This window comes from Gopherus evgoodei, chromosome 5 (assembly GCF_007399415.2).
Source record: "Gopherus evgoodei ecotype Sinaloan lineage chromosome 5, rGopEvg1_v1.p, whole genome shotgun sequence".
Lineage (NCBI taxonomy): Eukaryota > Metazoa > Chordata > Testudines > Testudinidae > Gopherus > Gopherus evgoodei.
This window is the reverse complement of record NC_044326.1, coordinates 112,038,679-112,062,529: the sequence shown is the minus strand read 5'-3', so window position 1 is coordinate 112,062,529 and position 23,851 is coordinate 112,038,679. Positions and strand designations below refer to the sequence as shown.

Genomic DNA, 23,851 nt, shown 5'->3' with positions numbered 1-23,851 from the left:
AGCCCGCGGATACACCCAGATGTACCGAGCTGCCCCGGTCCAGAGCCGAGGCTTCCCTCCGGGCCCAGCTGGGAATCGGGCTCAGGCTGTCGGATCAGGGGGCAGCGTCGTGTTATTGCAGTGCAAGGGGGCTGATCACTGGGCCGAGCAACTCCCTCGCTTTCGACTGGCTGGTTTCAGTCTTTTAGGAAACTTACCACCGTACAAACCAATGGTTTATTATCGACCTAGTGACGAGGACCTTTCCCTGCTTCCCCTTGTAATGCTGAAGTTCCCTTGTAGGAGAATGGCCACTTTATTTTGCTTTAATCTTCAGTGCAGTTTTGTTTTTTGCTGTACACAATAATAATTTCCCTGTTCTGCCACACACATGCACATACTTGATTTTCGTAGCTAGTGTTGAGTTTAGGTCACTATAGTAACTGATAATGGAAGGTTCTCATTAGCTGTGTTCTTGGGTGCCGCTGTTATAAACAGCTAGCAGGAACTTGTTTCTGTGAGGGAATTGGTCCTAATAGGTCTTTTCCAACTCTGATTGTATGATTTTTGAACTTCACTTGAATACTTAAATCTCTTTCAAGATTAAAACACATTCTCCTTTGAAGACAGTCTGTATCTTCACACCTGAGTTAAATGCAAACTAGTTAAATGGTTAACATTGGAATAAAACTGAAACATTTGCCTCTGGACAGTTATTCTTTATTTGTGGTAGCACCCCATCATGTGATAAGTGCTTTCCATATAGAGAAGAAGGCATAATCCCTGCCCCCAGGAGCTCACAATCTAAAACCAGACAGCAAGGTTGAGGGATTAGATCAACAAATATTCAGTTAAGAATACATGTAATTTGGGCATAATGTGTCTTCATGTGTAGCATAGCTTGTTTAAAATTTGCAGTGGTGAAAGACTATAATCACTTTTTGGCCTTTAAATTTTGATTTCGTATATTTAAAAAATTCTCAAGACAAGGAATTAGTAGACTTCAGATCACTGCTCCCTTCTTAAAGGGAATATAATATAAAGCTGTATTTGACGCTGGTATGACTGCTGCTGGTATATTCTGTCCAATTCTGGTGTCCACAGTTCATGAACAATTTTGATACATTGGAAACAGTTCAGAGAAGAAACACAAGAATCAATAAAGAATTAGAAAACATGCTGTATAATGAGAGACTTCAGGAGCTCTCAATCTGTTTATTTTAACAGAGAATTAAGGGGTGATTTGACAGCAGCGGTCTATGAGTACTTGGTGAACAAATACTTAATAATGGGCTCTTCAGTGTAGCAGAGAAAGGTATGACATGATCCAGTAGCTAGAAATTAAAGCCAGACAAATTCAAATTGGAAATAAGGCATAATTTTTTTTAGCAGTTGGAACAACTTACCAAGGGTCATGGTTGAGTCTTCATCACTAGAAATTTTTAAATCAAGATTGAATGTTTTTCTAAGAGAAATTATGGGGAAGTTCTGTTGCCTGTGCTATACTGGAAGTCAGGCTAGATAATGACAATGGTCCCTTCTGGCCTTGGAATCTATGAATGTAAATAATCCTTACATCCAAAGTGGTATATTAAGAGGTTAAAATTGTGGCTTTGTGATTAGTCCCCGAGTTTAGTTTTAACCAAAGCTTGATCGTGCACCTGAAAATCTTCATGAAGACAATATCTAAGGACTCTCCAGAACCTGGTGTAATAAACAGTTTGCCTACTGAAACTCACAAGGTGGTGTGTTGATTAGGAATGGGTGGGGAGGATAAACAATTGAGATACAAACTATGAAACAATTAACCAATGACCTAAATCAACAAACTATAACATGCACTCAGGCAGCGTCCAGTATCTTTGTGGCCTTTCCCCTAAGTGAGGCAGTTTTTAGGCAGCAATCAGTAAGTCATGGTTATGTGAATGCAGAAACAAAGTCTGTCCTCAATCCAGGTTCTCCTTCAGTGTGTCTACATACCCTCCTCTCCAGAAAAATCTCCCCAAGATGGACATTGCAGGATCACCTCAAACCCTTAAGCATTCCCCTTCTTTTCCAGGACCCACTGGTGAAAGAGATGGACCAATACAGTGGCATGTGAACTAGGACAAGAAAATTAGAAAATAGGAGCTAAAACTGAATCTGAACAGCAATTAGCCTGACCTAATACAAACATGAAAATATGTAGTTGTTAGAAGCAGGTAGCCTCCAAGAGAATTGTTGGGTTTCCTGGGCTAGCAGAGGAGAAGGGAGCAATTATAGAAAAGCTCAGCTGATTCTTTGCATCTTTCTTAATCACAAAGGAACCTTTGGAGATCTATGCTCTAGACCCCTACTTTTCATGTAATAAAGCTGGAGGTATTCTTTGGAATTGAGGTTTCAGAAGAGGAGGTGCTTGAATAAATGGATAAAGAAGAAGTCATCACTGGACCAAATGGTGAAATCAGAGTTCCGAAGGAACTTATGTGGCTGAGCTGCTAACAAAAAATTCAGTTTCATTAACATAATTCCCTCTCTATGAGGACTGGAGAGTAGCAAAATTAACTTTCATATAAAAAGGCAGTAGGATGGTCCTGGTAATTACAAACCAATGAACTGCACTGCAGTACAATGAAAATTGAATATAAAACACAAACCAGCACTTATTCTGCAAAGGAAAATTATTAGGGCTGTCAAATGATTAAAAAAATTAATTGCGATTAATTGCACTATTAAACAATAATGGAATACCATTTATTTAAATATTTGTGGATTTTTCTATGTTTTCCAATATATTGATTTCAATTACAACACAGAATACCAAGCGTATAGTGCTCACTTTATATTTATTTTTATTACAAATATTTGCACTGTAAAAAACAAAAGAAATAGTTTATTTCAATTCACCTAATACAAGTACAGTAACATCTCACTTAACGTTGTAGTTATGTTCCTGAAAAATGTGACGTTAAGCGAAACGATGTTAAGCAAATCCAATTTCCCCATAAGAATTAATGCAAATAGGGGAGTTTAAGTTCCAGGGAAATTTTTTTCACTAGACAAAAGACTCTCTCTCTACATACACACACACACAAAATAAGTTTTAAACAAACAATACTGGTACAAAGCGATTGTGAAGCTTGGTTGAGGTGGTGAAGTCAGAGGGTGGGATATTTCCCAGGAAATGCCTTACTGCTAAATGATGAACTAGCAATTGGCTGAGCCCTCAAGGTTTAACTCGTTAGTGTAGCCTCACACTCTATAAGGCAGCACAAATGGAGGGAGGGGAGACCGTGGCAGACAGAGACACACCCTGTGTGTGAGAGAGAGACGTGCATTGCACCTTTAAGTACGCTGACCCCACTCTTAAGTACACTGCCTTTTTAAGTTGATCAGCAAGCTGAGACGGCAGCTGCTGCCAGGAAGCTCCCTTCATCAAGCCCTGTCATGTGTCCCCCTGCTCTATGGAAGATGGGGTAAGTGGGGAGCAGGGGGAGGGGGACACCCTGACATTAGCCCCCCCTATTAACTCCCCTTTTCCCCTCGACACAGCAAGATGGAGGCTCTGGGGAGCAGCTCCAAGGCAGAGGGCAGAAGCAGCACATGGCAGTAGCGGGGAGGGACAGCTGAACTGCCGGCAATTGATAGCCTGCTGAGCGGTTGCTGCACAGGGATCTTAGGGGAACAGGGGGCTGATGGGGCTGCCAGTCTATCCAGGTTCCAAGCCTCCACCAGCTGGCTGCAATGGGCTGCTCTTCCTGCAAGCAGTGGACAAAGCAGGCAGCTGCCAAGCAGCATTATAAGGGAGCATTGCACAACTTTAAATGAGCATGTTCTGTAATTGATCAGCAATGTAACAATGAAACAATGTTAACCAGGACGACTTTAAGTGAGGAGTTACTGTACTGTAGTGCAGTTTCTTTATAATGAAAGTTGAACTTACAAATGTAGAATTAGGGACAAAAAATAACTGCATTAAAAAATAAAACAATGTAAAACTTTAGAGCCTGCAAGTCCACTCAGTCCTACTTCAGCCAGTCGCTTAGATAAACAAGTTTGGTTGCAATTTGCAGGAGATAATGCTGCCCACATCGTGTTTACAATGTCTCCTGAAAGTAAAAATAAGTGTTCGCATGGCACTGTTGTAGCCAGCATCGCAAGATATTTATGTGCCAGATGCGCTAAAGAGTCATATGTCTCTTCATGCTTCAACCATCATTCCAGAATACATGAGTCCATGCTGATGACAGGTTCTGCTCAATAACAGTCTAAAGCAGAGGAGACCGACACATGTTCATTTTCACCATCTGAGTCAGATGCCACCTGCAGAAGTTTGATTTTCTTTTTTTATTGGTTCTGGTTCTGTAGTTCCCACATCCAAGTGTTGCTCTTTTAAGACTTCTGAAAGCATGCTCCATGCCTTTTCCCTCTAAGATTTTGGAAGGCATTTCAGATTCTTAAACCTTTGGTGGAGTGTTGTAGCTATTTTTAGAAATGTCACATTGGTACCTTTTTGCATTTTGTTAAATCTGCTGTGACAGTGTTCTTAAAATGGACATGTGCTGGGTCATCATCCAGATTGGTATAACATGAAATATATGGCAGAATGCGGATAAAAGAGAACAGGAGACATACAATTCTACTCCAAGGAGTTCAGTCACAAATTTTTTAACAAGAATCATCGTCATGGAAAGATGTCCTCTGAAGATGTCCTCTGAAGCATGAAGGGGCATATGAATGTTTAGCATACCTGGCATGTAAATACCTTGCAACGCCAGCTACAAAAGTGCCATGGAAACGTTTATTCTCACTTTCAGGTGACGTTGTAAACATGATGAGGGCAGTATTATCTCCTGTAAATGTAAACAAATATATTTGTCTTAGCAATTGGCTGAACAAGAAGTAGGACTGAGTGGACTTGTATGATCTGAAGTTTTAAATTGTTTTGTTTTTGAGTGCAGTTATGTAACAACAACAAATTTACATTTGTAAGTTACACTTTCACGATAGAGATTCCACTACACTACTTGTATAGGGTGAATTAAAAAATACTATTTCTTTTATCATTTTTACAATGCAAATATTTGTAATAAAAAATAATATAAAGTGAGCACTATACCGTTTGTATTCTGTGTTGTAATAGAAATCAATATATTTGAAAATGTAGAAAAACCTCCAAAAATATTTAATAAATTTCAATTGGTATTCTATTGTTTAACAGTGTGATTAATCACGATTAATTTTTTTAATCACAGTTAATTTAATTGCGTGAGTTAACTGCGATTATTCAACAGCCCTAAAAATTATATTGCTCTAATTTACTAAATAATGGATAAAGGAGAACTGGTTAATATAATTTATTTGGACTTCCAAAAAGCTTTTTGGGTCCCTAATGAGAGGCTAAAAGCCTTTCCGTGAAAGGCCGTGCTCTGTCATAGATCTAAAACTGTAAACAAAGAGTAAGAATAAAAGGTAAATTTTTAGCCAAGCAATACGTTATATTGGGCGGTGGGTGCATGCAGTTTGCTAGAGTGGGTATTTAATATATTGGTGATCTGAAAAAGGGGTGGGAAAAGCAAAATTTGCAGACATAAAATTATTTAAATAGTCAAAACCAGAGAAGACTGGGATGAATAGTGGAACCAAAAAAACACAGGTGGATTGTCAGCATGTTGACAAGTGAAATTTAGTATTGACAGCTACAAAATTTTCCTTCCAATACATTTCACCTTGAACTATTAATTCACATTTCTGGATTCTAAGGTAGCTATTTCTGAAGACAACCTAGATTGTTATTGTAAATGAAAAAGCGCTTCTTGATAATTAGTAGTAGTCAAAGTAGTAAGCAATGTTAGGTTTTAGAAAGAATGGGATTGATTATACTGCACTGTTAGAATACTGTCATATAAATCAGTGGTGTGCCCTTTCTTGGAATATTGTGTTCAGTTCTGGCACCCTATCTCAAAAAAGATGACATAAATAGGAGTTCAGAAACAGGTGATGCAAATAGTTAGAGGAGTGGCGAGACTTCCATATGAAGAGACGTGAAAAAGATTGGGTTCATTTAGTTGAGAGAGGAAACGAATAAGAGGAAACACAAAACTGAAATACAAAATAATAAGTAAAATATGAACAGTAAATAATAATATAAGAACAAGAGGACCTTTAAACTGAGATTTAAATGATTAAATTTAAAATGATAAAAGCAAATACTTTTTGCAGATAGTACATAATTAGTGTGGAACTCATTGCCACAAGATACCATTGAGGCCAGGAGGTTTATAGGCTTCAGAGGGGTATTAGACATATATATGAATGAGAATATCCTTGGTTTCACTATATGGGGTGGAGGGTTTTTTGGTATTTTGTTTTCTTTAAATTAGAGATATAAGCTCTTAGGCTTTACTCAGCCAACCACTGACAGCAGTTTAGAAATTTCCCATAGCGGGAGGTTATTTCATAATTGTCCATTATGGGGTTTCTTGCATATTATTGAAGATACTACTTATATCACCTCTATTACCATAGTATTTGAGTACTTCACTGACTTTATTTCTCCGCATAACTGTGCAGCATAGAAATATTGTGATCTCCATTCGACAGATAGGGAACTGAGGCACAGAGTGACTAAGTGATTGGCTGAAGGCAGTCTGTGACAGAGGGGGAAATTGAACCCCAGTCTGCCAAGCCCCAGTCTAGTGACCTAATCACTGGATCGTCCTTTCTTTCATTACTGTAATGTTTGTCATACTGGCCACTGTAAATGGCAAGATGCTGGACCAGACAGATAGTGGGCCAATATAAAACTTCCTATGTTTTTGTGTTCCAGTAAGAGACCTGTGCATGTAAGGAGAACAGATCATCAACCTTATTTTTGCAGATCAAGTCCATTTTTAAGTTAGCATATGAGCATCCCACTCTGGTAAATAAATTTTCCCACTTTCTTTATCTTAAAAAGCAACAAAATAGATCTTTTTTAATTGAAAATTCATTTCCATGCTGAGCCCTTGTGTGCCAAGTTCAGCCTCTGCATATTTTAAATAGCCTTATAAACCCCCTGAAAATGAGAGATTACAGTAGAGACAGACAAATTCTTAACTGTGACAGTACTAGTATGCAGCATTATTATTATATTAACCTTGAGGTCAGAAGAGAGAAAGCCATGGTATGCAGATCAAAGGATTGAACACAAACAGTGCTCTTTTTTTAACAATTCCTTGACAGGGGCGTTCTTAAAAGCTGAAGTTAGAATTAGATCTACAAACTGTTACCTGTTAGAAAACAAAATTGTCCTTGTGCTGTTGGACTCAACATTGCTTATAGACATTTTCTCAGAGTTCTTTTAATTCAAGAAATCACATTTAGCCTGACGGCATCCTGAGTTTGGCTGGTTACTAATAACTGTTCTGACTATGTCAATATGTTATATAGAGACTTGTAAACAGGAAAACTCACAAGAAAGGAACGTCAAGTTCCTCAAGCAGTGCATTATTCCAGTGTCTGTGATAAGGGTTCTATTATCTCACATACTTTGTATCTTTGGGTATTTAACAGAGACCTAGAGATACAGGGTATGCTACTGAAACGCAGACCGTAAATACTGAACAAAGAAAAAGAGCAGGTAATACAGTCCACAGATCACAAGAGTGTCCTGAGCAGTTACCATAGGTGGATGTATGAGAGAGGAGGGTAACCGCTTTCCATGTGCATTGAATTCCATTTTTATAGACATCAAGGCGAAACTGAGTTGCCCTGAGATGAGCTTACACTGTAATCTTTGCTTGATCAGTACAAAACCAGAGTTACTGGTGTTTAGGAGATACTAGTCAAAGTTCTGTGGCCACTGAGATATGATTTGACAAGAAGCAATGATTAAGGAATAGAGAAAAGGTTCTGAACAGGATTCTTAGCTCTCTGCTGGGTCCATTGATAAAATCCTTATGAAGTCTATTATAGGCTGAACTCCTTGATGATCTGGGTAGAGTGATTCTCTAGTGTCTTGTGAAAGCCCAGCATGAGATAAAGACGCCTGAAGACTTCCAGGCAAGCAATGATGGAGCAGCTTGTCACTGCTGGTGGATTGTCCAGAGAGGTTAAAGCTCACTATTTTCACTGTGCTTAACATAGAAAAGAATTCAGTCAGGCAAGGCTCTGCAAGCTGGAACCAGAGTACGTGTCCAAGCTGTACTTTTTCGGAGAGTGGCATGAATGCTCTTTTAAAAGAGTTTTCCAAATTATAGGGTTAGAAATAAGAAATCTCAATAAATGTGGCATGATGATAAAAGGGATTAGGAATACTTACATCTCATACTTTTTAGAAAAGACTGGAAGCCTTATTTGCTGTAGCTTTCCTTAAACTGAAATAATAAAGATATATTGCTGATTTGGGAGAATTTCTTCTTCTATAAGGAGGATCTCTTATGTAATTGCCATTTCCTGGAATTTATGTTGCAGAGACTGACAGCTTATCTAGGTAGAAAGAATTAGTTATGTAGCTTAACTGAGCAGAGAAAACTCAGATGTGGAAAAAAATTGCTGCTAGCAAGAAAAGACATTTTAAAATTAATTCTGCCCCTTTCCCTTATTTCATCTCATTGTATATTGTGGCATCTCAAACCTAGGTAGTTTTTACTTGTCATCAAATGTACGCAATAATCACAAAGTTACTTGGACAAATAATAGCCTGAATACTTAATTTCCTTGTTTTGTCAGTTAAAATTAAGCAATTAACATCTAGATTTTATCATTTTTTTTAAACCAAAAACTGTGACGTAACTGTTCTAGGCGTTATAATGAGAAGCTATTGTTCTGAAAAGTTCAAAAAGTGAAATTGTGTCTGCAAAGAAAATTGTTTTTCCAAATATGTTAGTGTTAGTAAGCAACCAGATGAAATTCAGTGTGCATGCAATGAAAGTTTAGTATTTTATTATATAAGGAGGAAATCTACAACCTATTAGTTTCTTTTCTTGAAACTGTCACTCACTTTTAATTTATTACACTTGAATTTTGCTTATGTTCTGAATAACGATATTCTGAAATATGCATTGCATTCTCATGAATACAGTACATTTGATTTTCTGACTTTGGGTTTGCCAAATTCAGAATCTGACATTATTTCTGCTGTGGGATAAGATGCTGCTACTCTGTCTTTCTAGAACACAGCAAATTCATTGTCTTCTAATGGAGGTGGAAGGTAGTTGGCTTTTGTGGCTTTGTTTATCAGTTTTGTTTTTTTAATTCATATCTATGCTAGAACTGATGTGATAAATAATGTGTCCATTTCTTCTCTTGAAAAGAGTTGTCTGTGAGATTATTAGCTGTTGTGTCATTTGAGTTGTACTCCACATGAATAAAGTTCCATGTCCTCTTTTTCATTTCTTTCAGAGAAGCTATTATGGCTGCTACAGTGAACTTGGAGCTTGATCCCATCTTTTTGAAAGCCCTGGGCTTCCTTCATTCAAAGAATAAGGATTCTGCTGAAAAGCTAAAAGCTCTGCTTGATGAGTCTTTGGCCAGAGGAATTGATTCAAGCTATCGTCCTTCACAAAAGGTATTCACATGAATAGAACATGTAGGTCATTTTTATATGCAGTATTAAAGCTCCAGCTATTCCTGTTTCAAGTTTTATAGCTGAAGAACTGTGAGAGTCAGAAAGGGGGAGAAAACAGACTTGCGGAGTAGCTATGTTATTACTTGATCACTGACCTTTATGCATTTGATTCTGGTGCCACTGAAGTTAGAGGAAAAATTCGTAGTGACTTCAGTGGCACAGTGTCTGGTCCTGGAAGAGGGCTGTTCCCTGTTGAGGTGGGAGGGACTCTTTGTAACATGGTGCTTTCTGAATACTTTTATCCTGGCTTTGGTGGTGGTATGTCTGTTACTTCTGTACCAGGTTGCTCATCCATCCTGAATCAAAAATTAGAGCTAAAAGCTCATAAAAATGCAGGTTAATTATTGTTGATGAGTGTAAATCTTAAGCAATATAGCCAGATAATGGTAAAATCACATCAGTTTTCTGTACATTCTGTTGATTAATTCGTATGCGGCAAGAAGAAGAAAAAACGTTGAGGGGCAGGTTTTAAAATCAAAATGATTTGCAGAACCAAACAACTAGCACACTTGACGAATGAAAAAAAAATTGTGTGTCATGTTCTGTTCTGTAGAGGTTCTTATAACATGCGCATCACTGTAGTGTCTGAGCTTCTTCCAGTAGTGCATTAAGCTAACAAGTACTAAACGCTGTTTAAGATGGAGAATATTATATTAAAGGGACCCCACCAATAACCTACTGCTTTCCACTGCCAAGTGGATAATCTGTATTAAATGCCCAGCTGTGGTTTCTTGTTCCCAAAGTAACTGAAATTTCAGTCATGGCACCTTGCTCAGTCTCTGGCCTGGTCTACACTACGCATTTAAACTGAATGTATCAGCATTAAACCGATTTAACCCTGCAGTCGTCCAAACAACGAGGCCCTTTATATCGATATAAAGGGCTCTTCAAACCGGTTTCTATACTCCTCCCCGACGAGAGGAGTAGTGCTGAAATCGGTATTGCCATGTCGGATTAGGGTTAGTGTGGCCGCAAATCGACGGTATTGGCCTCTGGGCGGTATTCCACATTATATCATTGTGACTGCTCTGGAAAGCAATCTGAACTCAGATGCACTGGCCAGGTAGACAGGAAAAGCCCCTCGAACTTTTGAATTTCATTTTCTGTTTGCCCAGCATGGAACTCTGATGAGCATGGGTGGCGATGCAGTCCCAAATCCAGAAAGAGCTCCAGCATGGGCCGTACGGGAGATACTGGATCTGATCGCTGTATGGGGAGACAAATCTATTCTATCACAGCTCCGTTACAGAAGACGAAATGACAAAGCATTTGAAAAAATCTCCAGGCTATGATAGACAGAGGCCACAGCACAGTGCTGTGTGACAAGCGTAACGGAAAGCCAAAGAATCAAATGGACGGTCATGGAGGGAGGGAGGGGGTGCTGAGGACTCCAGCTATCCCACAGTCCCCGAAAAGCATTTGCATTCTTGGCTGAGCTCCCAATGCCTGTAGGGTCAAACACATTGTCCGTGGTAGTTCAGGGTATATCTCGTCAATTTACCCTCCTCCTCCACTCCTCCCGTGAAAGAAAAGGGGAAAAAATCGTTTCTTGACTTTTTTCAATGTCACCGTATGTCTACTGTATGCTGCTGGTAGGCGGGGTGCTGCGGCACTGAACAGCAGCATCCACTAAGGCAGACGGTACAATATGACTGCTATCCATCGTCATCATCAGCCCGTGAGTGCTCCTGGCTGGCCTTGGTGAGGTCGTCCGGGGGCGCCTGGGTAAAAATAGGAATGACTCTCGGTCATTCCCGGCAGATGGTACAGAACGGCTGGTAACCGTCTTCATCATAGCAACTGGGGGCTGAGCTCCATCACCTCCCCCCTTCATGTCTAAAGAAAAGATTCTGGACTGCCTGGACTGTCTTAACAGTGGGAGGCTGGGCTTCTCTCCCCCGTCACCGTTTAATGTCCTGCCTGGACTATCATAGCAGCTGGAGGCTTCCTCTCCCTCATTTTATCTCACTAAAAAGTCAGTGTTTCTTATTCCTGCATTCTTCATTACTTCATCGCACAAATGGGGGGACACTGCAATGGTAGCCCAGGAGGGTTGGGGGAGGAGGGAAGCAACGGGTGGGGTTGTTGCAGGGGCACTCCCAGAATGGCATGCAGCTCATCATTTCTGCGGGATCTGACATGGAGCGGCTATGCTCTCTGGTTCTCTGGTACACTGGTTCTCTAGTACACTTGCCCCATATTCTAGGCAGGACTGACTCTATTTTTAGATAAAACATAAAGGAGGGAATGACCCGGGGAGTCATTCCCATTTTTGTCTTTGCGCCCCCGGCCGACCTCAGCAAAGGCCAGCCAGGAGCACCCATGACAGCAGCAGACGGTACAGAACGACTGATAACCGTCATCTCATCGCCAATTTACAATGGCATGGCAGGCGGTACAATAGGAATGGTAACCATCTCTGCTACCTTGCAAAGGCAAATGAATGCTGCTGTGTAGCACTGCAGTACCGCCTCTGTCAGCAGCATCCAGTACACATACGGTGACAGTGACGAAAGGCAAAATGGGCTCCATGGTTGCCATGCTATGGCGTCTGCCAGGGCAATCCAGGGAAAAAGGGTGCGAAATGATTGTCTGCCGTTGCTTTCACGGAGGAAGGAATGAGTGACGACATTTACCCAGTATCACCCGCGACACTGTTTTTGCATCATCATGCATTGGGATCTCAACCCAGAATTCCAATGGGTGGGGGGAGACTGTGGGAACTATGGGATAGCTGCGGGATAGCTACCCACAGTGCAACGCTCCAGAAATTGACGCTAGCCTCGGTACATGGACACACACCACCGAATTATTGTGCTTTGTGTGACCGCATGCACTCGACTTTATACAATCTGTTTTACAAAACCGGTTTATGTAAAATCGGAATAATCCTGTAGTGTAGACATACCCTCTGATTTTCACACATATTGCTTTGGCGACTAATTTAATCACTTATGTTCAAAATTGACCTGATTATTATCCATCACTGACACAAATAAGCAGTTATTGACTTGTGTTGAGATGCATATCGAGATTTATAGACTCAAGAGGTAAATATTGACCAAGATTAAGCAAAGATCAATATTTTCCTCCCAGAAGGAGTGAGATATTGATGCTTACTGACACCAGAAGCCAATTTATGTATGGTTACGTACATTGAATTTTGTCATCAGAATTATCTGAAAATATCTGCTCATTGTGGCTGTGAATTTTGGAAGTATGAAAGTTTTGCCTTTGATATTAACGTTCCAAAGGGAAGAGGCACTTAGGTATCCAGAAAAATAAACAGACCTCTCTCTGCAAAGGTGAATAGTAAGAGGAGATGGAGGTGAGGTTGAATTCACTCCAAAGGGCCACGGTACACTTATTCACATATATGATTTGATTGGTTAATGTTGTTCTAGATCCCAGTAATATTTACCTCTAAGAAGATTTAAAAAATGGAAACACTTGTTATACAACTGGTTATACAATGTTGTGCCATTTTTTAAATGAGTGTATAGAAAATGTGATGCTTACCTAGATTTGTGACCTAAGCAGTTGCAAAGTAGCAAGTGTCTTATGTGTTATGTTTATCAGCATTTTTTTCATCTTTTTAGGAAGTAGAGCAACCCAAAGTGTCTATTACCAAACCAGTTTCCAATAAGCAGGAGCCTAAAGCTTTGTCCAGTCTGCCTTCAGGCAACAATAATGGCAAGCCCATCACAACAGAAAAGGTGAAAAAAGAAACAGAGAAGAGGACTGCTGATAAAGTAAGCCCAATTTTGGTTCTAATAGTGAAATAATTGTGGACTAAAAGAGCTCCTTTTATGCTTGAATTTAAAATTATTATTCATCCAAAACCAAATTGTTCACGCAGAACTTGGCTATTCTGACTCATTTTAGCTGCATCTGCAGCATGTCACCTCTTGCTCCATAGGATCATAAGTTAGCACAGACGCAACAGTACAGCGGAGGATTTATCATAACTTTTCCCAAATGTCTTTATATACTACTTTTCGTTGGGAGGAGAAGAATCAATAAAAATATGCTAAACTATTATATTAAAAAAAAGACCACTGAACCTTTTACAATCATTGTGAGTTGTACAACTGATGACTTTTCTAGTACAACTCACGACTTTTCTACGCTTTTAGTTCACAAATGTTTTGGTGGGGTGCCAGCTGTATTGTGCAGATCCACAGTGCATAATTTACCTACTTGTATTTGTAAATTAATTATGCCAGTTAGTTGTTTAGCTAACAATTAACCACTAACTTTTCACATTTTCACCATCTCTGTGTGTGGTGTTTAATAGATGAAAGTGGAAATTGGTGAAGGAGTTGATGTTCCAAAGAAACCCAGGATAGAGAAGCAAGAGGCTCGTTCATCCCCTATCACAGTCCAGACTAGCAAGGATTTATCCATGCCTGATCTGTCTAGTTTTGATGAAACCAGTGCTGATGATTTTGCCATGGAAATGGGCTTAGCCTGCGTTGTTTGCCGGTAAGTGACTCATGCTTTGTCAGACACGCACACATACATACACTCCTTCTAATGAGTTCTTCTATGAAAATGACAAATTAGTTCTATATTTGTAGTCTCTGTGTCTCCATATCAAATTAGACCAGAGTTTTTTTTATTTTATAAATAATCTTAGACCTGATTGTAGAAAGCACTTCAATGGGATTAAGCAAGTGGCTTCCTGAATACAGATGCTTTCCTGAAACATGAGGCCTTTAAGAAGAAAAATATCTAAGTCATAGTAAGACAAATATCAAGTCTTTGGAGGAATTATTTACCATACCAATGTTTTGCCAATGGTAAGACTTCTGCACATCTTGGGTGGAGGGCGGGAATCATTGAACATCGTAAGTAGCCAGTATATAAATATAGCACAACAAGTATTCATTTTAAATATTGGTAGCCAAACTTGGCAGTTAATCACTACCTATGAGCAGTGCGCTTCAAGTTAGGGTCTATTTTGAAGTGTTTTTTAAAAGTGACATTGATAACATATTATGTTTGTTTTTCCATGTTTCCAAAATGATTTTTCAATTGGATTACAAGTAAAAATGGTTTGGTTTTGTCTTGTTTTTTTGAATGGCCAGCCCTGAAAATTTATCTTGGAATTCATGAGTCAAGATAGGTTTGTCTGACTTATGCATCTTGACTACTAATAATGACTGAAATTGAACTTAACTGACAATTCTGTTGGTGACGTACAAGCTTTGCAGGGCTAGTAGAAGGAAAAAGTAGCAAGCATGTATTTTGTGAATACACACTCACATAGGGATCAAAGTTGTTGAATAAGAAAATTTATCTTATTTACTTATTTATTCAGTCATTTTTCAGGCTCTTGCTGTGTTAATTAAGGAGTATCTCGGGTCCAACAATGGATAAGTTGTTGCAGTTACAACTTCAAACAGTTAGTTGTGGTTTGAATTTTCATGTCAAGTTATTGCAGACTTTTATGATGATTGTTATAAATGGGAAAAAGTCTTTTTTAATCTTTTATTAAAGACACAGAAAAAGAAGGAAAAACAGTTAAAGCATATGAAATGCAAAGTATTAAGTAAAGCTTTCATTTTAACAATTTACATTATTCCCTTTTAGCTGAATAGAGTCTTTTACCCCTATTTCACAGACTTTTTAGATGGTATTAATGATGGTATTACCCGTCCTTTTGAGGGGAAAAGAGAAAAAATGAGTTTAGATGGTCTTGAGCTGTTGCTGCTGCACTTGTCCTTGAAGTCAGATCCCATTTCTTTTAAGACAAAAGACATGCACAGAAGAAGAGGTAAAAGAACAGCCAAGAAAGAAAATGCAGCTTTTGTCTGTGGAGCTGATTGTCACTTGCAGCATTGCTGCTGGAGAAGCACAAGCCCAGCAGATATTTTTTAGCCACTCCATGACTTGGCAAACTTTTACCATTGTCAGGCTTGTTAAGGCATTGCTTTTAACTAGCCTTTTTGGTTACGGGTTTATAGCTCTGTTGCAAAAGATGGAACTCCCTGGGCCATCTAAGCCAGATTCTTATTAAACAGGTGAGAGAGAAGGAAGAGGAGAAATGAAATGGGGAAAGAAAATGACACACTAGAGAGGCAGTGAAAACAGAAACCCAAAGTTCAGGTGATTATCCAGGATTTATTTGAAGCCATTGGAGGTATTGAAGTCATCTGGTTCCCGTTCTCTGGCTCATCCTGATCAGAACATATTTCAGGATCAGGATGATGAAGATCCAATAGTGTTACTGTGAATTCCTGTGAGATAGTGGGGAGGGCAGTATCCATGAAGGTAAAGCTTTTTTTCTTTCACTCCACCTGTCCCTTTAAGTGACCTTCAAATAAACAGTGTTCAAAAAGGCCTGACAATCTCATTCCTTAAAATTAGCCAATCAAAATACATTTTGGTGAATTCGGCTGTAAACATTTCCTCACATTGGGAGCCTTGAATACATTTGTGTCACCATTTCAGGTAACTGTACCTATATTTCCCCCCTTGTGGTCCACCCAAAGCACCCACTGTAGGCTCATCAGCATCATGTTTCCACTGGGTAGGAAAGATAGAAAATGTGGCAAAAGACCACCTTGGCTTAACCACGAGATCTTGCATGATCTAAAAAATATAAAGGAGTCACATAAAAAAATGGAAACTAGGACAAATTACAAAGAATGAATATAGGCAAACAACACAGGAATTCAGGGGCAAGATTAGAAAGGCAAAGGTACAAAATGAGCTCAAACTAGCTACAGGAATAAAGGGAAACAAGAAGACTTTTTAATCAATACATTAAAAGCAAGAGGAAGACCAAGGACAGGGTAGGCCCACTGCGCAGTGAGGAGGGAGAAACAGTAACAGGAAACTTGGAAATGGCAGAGGTGCTTTATGACTTCTTTGTTTCGGTCTTCGCCCAGAAGTCTGAAGGAATGCCCAACATAGTGAATGCTAATGGGAAGGGGGTAGGTTTAGAAGATAAAATAAGAAAAGAGCAAGTTAAAAATCACTTAGAAAAGTTAGATGCCTGCAAGTCACCAGGGCCTGGTGAAATGCATCCTAGAATACACAAGGAGCTAATAGAGGAGGTATCTGAGCCTCTAGCTATTATCTTTGGAAAATCACGGGAGACAGGAGAGATTCCAGAAGACTGGAAAAGGGCAAATATAGTGACCATCTATAAAAAGGGAAATAAAAACAACCCAGGAAACTACAGACCAGTTAGTTTAACTTCTGTGCCATGGAAGATAATCGAGCACATAATTAAGGAAATCATCTGCAAACACTTGGAAGGTGGTAAGATGATAGGGAATAGCCAGCATGGATTTGTAAAGAACAAATCATGTCAAACCAATCTGATAGCTTTCTTTGATAGGATAACGAGCCTTGTGGATAAGGGAGAAGCGGCAGATGTGGTATACTTAGACTTTAGTAAGGCATTTGATACGGTCTCGCATGATATTCTTATCGATAAACTAGGTAAATACAGCTTAGTTGGGGCTACTATAAGGTGGGTGCATAACTGGCTGGATAACCGTTCTCAGAGAGTAGTTATTAATGGTTCCTAATCCTACTGGAAAGGCATAACAAGTGGGGTTCCGCAGAGATCTGTTTTGGGACTAGCTCTGTTCAATATCTTCATCAGCGTCTTAGATATTGGCATAGAAAGTATGCTTATTAAGTTTGCAGATGATACTAAACTGAGCAGGATTGCAACTGCTTTGGAGGATAGGGTCATAATTCAAAATGATCTGGACAAATTGGAGAAATGGACTGAGGTAAACAAGATGAAGTTTAATGAAGACAAATGCAAAGTGCTCCACTTAGGAAGGAACAATCAGTTTCACACATACAGAATGGAAGAGACTGTCTAGGAAGGAGTATGGAAGAAAGGGATTTAGGGGTTATAGTGGACCACAAGCTAAATATGAGTGTGATGCTGTTGCAAAAAAAGCAAACATGATTCTGGGAGGCATTAACAGGTGTGTTGTGAGCAAGACATGAGAAGTCATTCTTCCGCTCTACTCTGTGCTGGTTAGGCCTCAGCTGGAGTATTGTGTCCAGTTCTGGGCACTGCATTTCAAGAAAGATGTGGAGAAATTGGAGAGGGTCCAGAGAAGAGCAACAAGAATGATTAAAGGTCTAGAGAACATGACCTATGAAGGAAGGCTGAAAGAATTGGATTTGTTTAGTTTGGAAAAGAGAAGACTGAGAGGGGACATGATAGCAGCTTTCAGGTATCTAAAAGGGTGTCATAAGGAGGAGGGAGAAACAAGGATAGAACAAGAAGCAATGGGCTTAAACTGCAGCAAGGGAGGTTTAGGTTGGACATTAGGAAAAAGTTCCTAACTGTCAGGATGGTTAAACACTGGAATAAATTGCCTAGGGAGGTTGTGGAATGTCCATCTCTGGAGATATTTAAGAGTAGATTAGATAAATGTCTATCAGGGATGATCTAGACATATTTGGTCCTGCCATGAGGGCAGGGGACTGGACCCGATGACCTCTCGAGGTCCCTTCCAGTCCTAGAAACTATGACTCTCTCTTCGGCAGAGACTGGAGTTCCCTTATTTACCCTGTGATATCCTCAGCAAGCCAGACTACCTAAAAGGCCACCAGCTCCACTTAACTCTCTCTGCGAAGGCTATGCCCAGTGTAATTGCCAGCGATTACAAGTTACCACACAGCTCTTTCAAAGCAAGCACCTTATTCTTAAGGTGAAAGCATTACAGAAAAAACATTAAAAACAATAAAAGAAACCACATGCATGCTAAAGAGCTAACTAGAAGTCACCCCCAAATCCAGCCTCAGGCAGTGGTGTCAGTCTTCAAAACCACAGCTGGGTTTCACCATAGTTACAAGTCTATAACTGTCTCAGATTCAGAACCAGAACAAAGTCTGGCTATTTTAGCTGTTTCTTTATACAGCTCAGGCTACGTACACACCTCACCTTATGTTGATATAAATTATGTCACTCAGGGGTGTGAATAAGCCACCCCTCTGAGCAATATAAGTTACACTGACCTAAGCACCAGTGTGGACAGTGCTATGTCAGCAGGAGAGGTCTTTCCTGTTGGCATAGAGCTACTGCACTAGCAGTGCTACTGTGGCATAGTTGCAAGCTCTGTAGAGTAGCCATAGCCTCAGCCTTTGGTCACCAGTCTCTGGGCACAGATAATTGGCAGAGAGAAGCCCTCTGCTCAGGGCATAACTTCAAAAATCAGTTTTTTTACATAACTAGAAATGGGGAATTTACATTAACTTTCCTCTAGGTATTTCCCAAGAAATATACTTAACACTTAAACTTTACATTTAGTACAATGGACTCCAAAGATACTTGAAAAATCTTACTGAATTCAGTTTAAGAAAATTGCAGGACGCTGCCATATTTGTTACAACTTTATCCCAGTTCTTCTAACTAAAATACAGTTTGGACCAGTCTTTCTATCTTCAACTTTTGCTTACCTTTTATAAAAATTATATTTAATAGTCAGAGTTAAACTTTTGTTACCTGGAGCAACTTAGAATACAGGCCTGTGCACGACATCCCAACCACACTTTAAGACAGGATCTAAGATGCTGTTTATTAGATTTATTACAGCTATGTAAGAAGCATTCTTACTCTGTCAAATGTTTTATTTACCTGTCCTTGTAATTAAGGCTTACTGAGTGAGGCTTCAGTTGCTAGGGCTGGGATTTCCACTATTAACTCCCGCTTCAACAATGGTGCTTTTTTGTTTATCTGAGCAGAAATACTGAATACTGTAAACAAATATGGTTTAGACTCTTTTAAAAATCTAAAAAAAAGTGTCAATGTTAAACAGAACATTTTAACAATAAGGTGTTGAATTCTTCTATAAAGTAAAGCAAATATGTATAGTGTTTTGAAAGTGAAACTTGTAATATTTAACTAACTGCTAATGAAAACTTCATATCCAAATGTGAAACACTTAGGTAAACTGCAATAAGAAGAAAAGGAGAGTCCAAATATTATTATAACTTATTTGCATTGCAGTAGCACTGAGGAACTCCAATCCTGGCAAGGATCCTGTTGTGTGAGGCAGTGTACAAACACAGAACAAAAAGACAGTCATTTGCCAGTTTATCTGTACTGCTATCTGCGTTATTGCCATTTTACACATAGGGAATCTGAACTGCAGAGAGATGAAGTGACTTGCTCAGTGTCACCTAGCATGTCACTGCAGAGCCAGCATTAGAATGGAAGTGTTCTAACTCCCTGAAATGTGCACTAACAGTGAGACTGCTTATTCACTTTTCACACTATTGTAGAGTGGGATCTGAGTGCAGCTTTGCAAATTAGAGTGCAAGTAGCAGTTCTAGAGTGACCCCAATTTTATTTTATTTTCTGGGTTTTTTTGTTTTTTTATGTCAGTCTGGGAGGGAGGGAGGTAAAAAATCTCCTCCCTCTAATGCAGAGGTGGGCAAACTATGGCCCAGGAGCCACATCCGGCCCTTCAACACCCCTAACTCCTCATCCACAGCCGCACCCTAGAGTCCGCACCCCCAGCCAGAGCCCTCACACCCTCCTGCACCCAGCACCCAATTTCGTGAGCATTCATGGCCGGCCATACAATTTCCATACCCAGATGTGGCCCTCGGGCCAAAAAGTTTGTCCCCCTTCCTCCTCCAGCTCTAATGCCTGGCCCTGCCTTCCGCCTACAGATGTTTAAGGAAAAAACACAAGTCACTAGTTGGGGACCTTAAAGAATCAAAAGCAAAAATATTACAAAGGAAAATGTTGTGTGTGATTTGCAGGTGACATTGAAGTCCTGTCAAGGAGAGAGCATTTAGGAAGAATCCGCATTCTCTTTTCAAGAATAGCCTTCTAAACTGTAATGAATAAATTAATGTTGTCTCCATTTTTAAAAGATACAAAACCATTCAGGCTTCTCTTGATTTAAAGACTAGCTTAAAGTAAGTCAGACTTTGACTTTTCTTGGCATGAAAAGTTTATTTTTTTGTAATCCATCCAAAATTGTCCTTTAGAGTTTTAAAATATGGAGATTTAGTCTGTTCCCTTGTCACGTGCAGTTGAAAGAGAGACGCTTTGTTCTGACCCAATCTATTTTTCAAGAATCAAATGGCTTCTGAAATATCCTGAGTATAAATAATGTGCTCCAAAATTTCTGAAACATTTCCTCCTTTGTTTTTTAGATAGCCTAGTAAAAAAAAAATAGATATTTTTCAGAAATTGTTCTTACAGCTATATCAACAACCTCTTCTGATTTCATTTCCTTGTTATATAAAGAAAAAAGGTATTACCTTTCCCCACCCATCCACAAATAGAGTTTCCATGGTTACCTAGGTACCTGCTCCTTAGGGAGATGAGCAAAAGCGGCTTAGCAATTAAATAGCCTGATTTGTCATCTGAAAGAAGAAATCATTAGGAAAATGCAGTTTGACCGCAGACATACTTCCAGTCTTGTGTACGTCACTAATTTGTCCCTTACATAATGTGATTCTTTTCAGCAGAGGCCCACACAAAACTAAGTCCTCATCACCAGCTTACATATTTGTTTCAAAGCAGAACTCATAGCCACTCCTTTCTGTTCCATCTCTCCATGATGTTGGCATTATCTTATGTTTCTAATGTCTGTCTGTGATGGGGAACGAAGGATGGTAACTAAAAGTTCCACAAAATAGTGTACTACTTGCATCCAATTTTTTTTTTTAATCCTTTAACTGAAAGAATTAGTCCTGGGGGAATTCGGTGCCAAAAAAAATTAAATTCCACACACAATATTTTATTTTAAAAATCTGCATATTTTATTTGTCAAAATAGCACAGTATAATCACACCAGTTTCAATTATTTTGGTAATTTATTTTAAAATGCCTGTCAGCAACTATGTCTGTAGCAATACAGACAACAACAAAAATGCAGGAAATGTTTTTTGACAAATATATTTCTTACTAGGCATATTAATACATAAATATGAGTAATAATTCATTGAAACTACAATACAGAAACATATTTTCCATCTCGCTCAGAAGCAGGGGAGTCAAGGATAACAGAGGAGCTGAGTGAGAGGGAAGTAATTGCTGGGAGGGAGCCTGGGTATAAACTTGGAGGGTTACTGAGTGTGGGTGGGAGAAGTATGGAACAGATTTTGGGTGGGGGGAAGGATTATTAGGGAGCCTCTGCCCTGCTGACCTCTAACTTCTCTCATTCAGTCAGGCACATCTGCCCCTACCCCCATATGTCCCTGTACCTCCCATCCCTATGTGTCCCTGCACCCCCCATCCCCAGGTGTCCTTGCACCCCCACTCAGCCACTTCCCTCTCCCCATGTGTCCCTGCACCCCCACTCAGCCCCTGCCCCACTCTGTCCCCCACAGTAGCCCTTCTGAACCCCAGTCTGTGACACCCACCCCCCCAGCAGCGCCACATGCCACATGCTGTCCATCCCCCCATATTCTGTGCCTCCTTACCTGGTCCCATGGGCAGGGTGCTTTGAGAAAGGCAGCCTCTTTCTCTTCCCTATCTGCAGCTGGGGCTGCTGGGAGTGGCTGTTCTCTGTTCTTGTACCACAGCAGCCCTTGGTGGTCAAAAGGAGTAATTGCAACTCCTTTCTGGCAGAATGTATTTTCTGTGGACAGGGGGGTGCAATTCTGAATGGCACATGGATTCTGCACGGGCACAGTGGCACAGAATTCCCCCAGGAGTATAAGAATGGTTGTCATTGAAACTCTATTCGTTGTTGAACAATACAGTTCAATATCTTAAACAATATTGTTCCCTAGGCACTCAGATGCTATGATAATAGTACTAGTAATACTAATAGAACATTTTTCAGAGCTTTATACATGGTAAGGGAACAAACCAAATGACTTTTTCCTTTACAGGTGACTTGTAGATGTGTTTATAATAATAATCTAAAATTCTTAGCTTTTCTTTAGAGTCTACTTCAAAGCAACAAAATGTTTGTAAGATAGTTGTTAGGAAGAACTGATACAGTAGAAAAGGGATCTTTTTCATTTTGCCAAGAATAGAAAGTGTATCCATAGCATAAGATTATTTCTAATTTTTTATATTAAGCTTTGCAAAGATCACAATGACTAGATAATGGAGGCTAATTTAGCTACAACGAGTCAGGAAAAAGATCTTGGAGTCATCGTGGATAGTTCTCTGAAGATATCCACGCAGTGTGCAGAGTTAAAAAAGCAAACAGAATGTTAGGAATCATTAAAAAGGGGATAGAGAATAAGACTGAGAATATATTATTGCCCTTATATAAATCCATGGTACACCCACATCTTGAATACTGTGTACAGATGTGGTCTCCTCACCTCAAAAAAAGATATTCTAGCAATAGAAAAGGTTCAGAAAAGGGCACTAAAATGATTAGGGGTTTGGAGAGGGTCCCATATGAGGAAAGATTAAAGAGGCTAGAACTCTTCAGCTTGGAAAAGAGGAGACTAAGAGGGAATATGATAGAGGTATATAAATAAAATCATGAGTGATGTGGAGAAAGTGGCTAAGGAAAAGTTATTTACTTATTCCCACAATACAAGAACTAGGGGTCACCAAATGAAATTAATAAGTAGCAGGTTTAAAACAAATAAAAGGAAGTTCTTCCTCACGCAGCACACAGTCAACTTGTGGAACTCCTTACCTGAGGAGGTTGTGAAAGCTAAGACTACAACAGTGTTTAAAAGAGAACTGGTTAAATTCATGGTGGTGAAGTCCATAAATGGCTATTAGCCAGGATGGGTAAAGAATGGTGTCCCTGGCCTCTGTTTGTCAGAGGATGGAGATGGATGGCAGGAGAAAGATCACTTCATCATTGCCTGTTAGGTTCACTCCCTCTGGGGCATCTGGCATTGGCCACTGTTAGTAGACAGATACTGGGCTAGGTGGACCTTTGGTCTGACCCGGTTCGGCCGTTCTTGTGTTCTTATAACCTTAAAGTGCTTTCGTCAGAAACGTGTCCTCAACTTTTTGTTCTGCAGGCAAATGACAGTTACTTCTGGAAATCAGTTAGTAGAGTGTCAGGAGTGCCATAATCTCTATCACCAGGATTGTCATAAACCTCAGGTGACAGACAAAGAAGTCAATGATCCTCGCCTCGTGTGGTATTGTGCCCGCTGTACCAGACAGATGAAGAGAATGGTAAGAGTCAGCTTTTTGTCTAACATGAGTAGTATTTGGGGACAGCAATTCATTTGGGCTGTGTGATAACTGAAGGGCCAAGGGGGCTCCCTTATGGACACCCAGCCGGCCAGTTAGCTGTAAAATCCCTCTTGGTGTCTGTTTTCTGCTTGCTTTACCTGTAAAGGGTTAAAATC

General features: G+C 39.7%; 2 protein-coding genes across 3 annotated transcripts in view; one reads left to right on the top strand and one right to left on the bottom strand.

Moving 5' to 3' along the window:
• GSTCD (glutathione S-transferase C-terminal domain containing) overlaps nucleotides 1-638 on the bottom strand; it is a 141,684-nt gene extending 141,046 nt beyond the window's left edge. The window contains exon 1 of one of the 2 annotated variants that reach the window (XM_030564498.1): nucleotides 198-638. The gene's annotated coding sequence lies outside the window, so the exon portion shown is untranslated. The other variant, XM_030564499.1, reaches the window with a different exon arrangement.
• The window catches only part of INTS12 (integrator complex subunit 12), a 30,586-nt gene that overhangs the window by 275 nt on the left and 6,460 nt on the right, over nucleotides 1-23,851 (top strand). Inside the window, exons 2-5 of the mRNA XM_030564502.1 lie at nucleotides 9,343-9,508; nucleotides 13,168-13,320; nucleotides 13,866-14,053; nucleotides 23,516-23,675. Of these exons, the coding sequence (XP_030420362.1) occupies nucleotides 9,353-9,508; nucleotides 13,168-13,320; nucleotides 13,866-14,053; nucleotides 23,516-23,675 (657 nt within the window). The 5' untranslated portion in view covers nucleotides 9,343-9,352. The remainder of the gene's footprint in view (nucleotides 1-9,342; nucleotides 9,509-13,167; nucleotides 13,321-13,865; nucleotides 14,054-23,515; nucleotides 23,676-23,851) is intronic.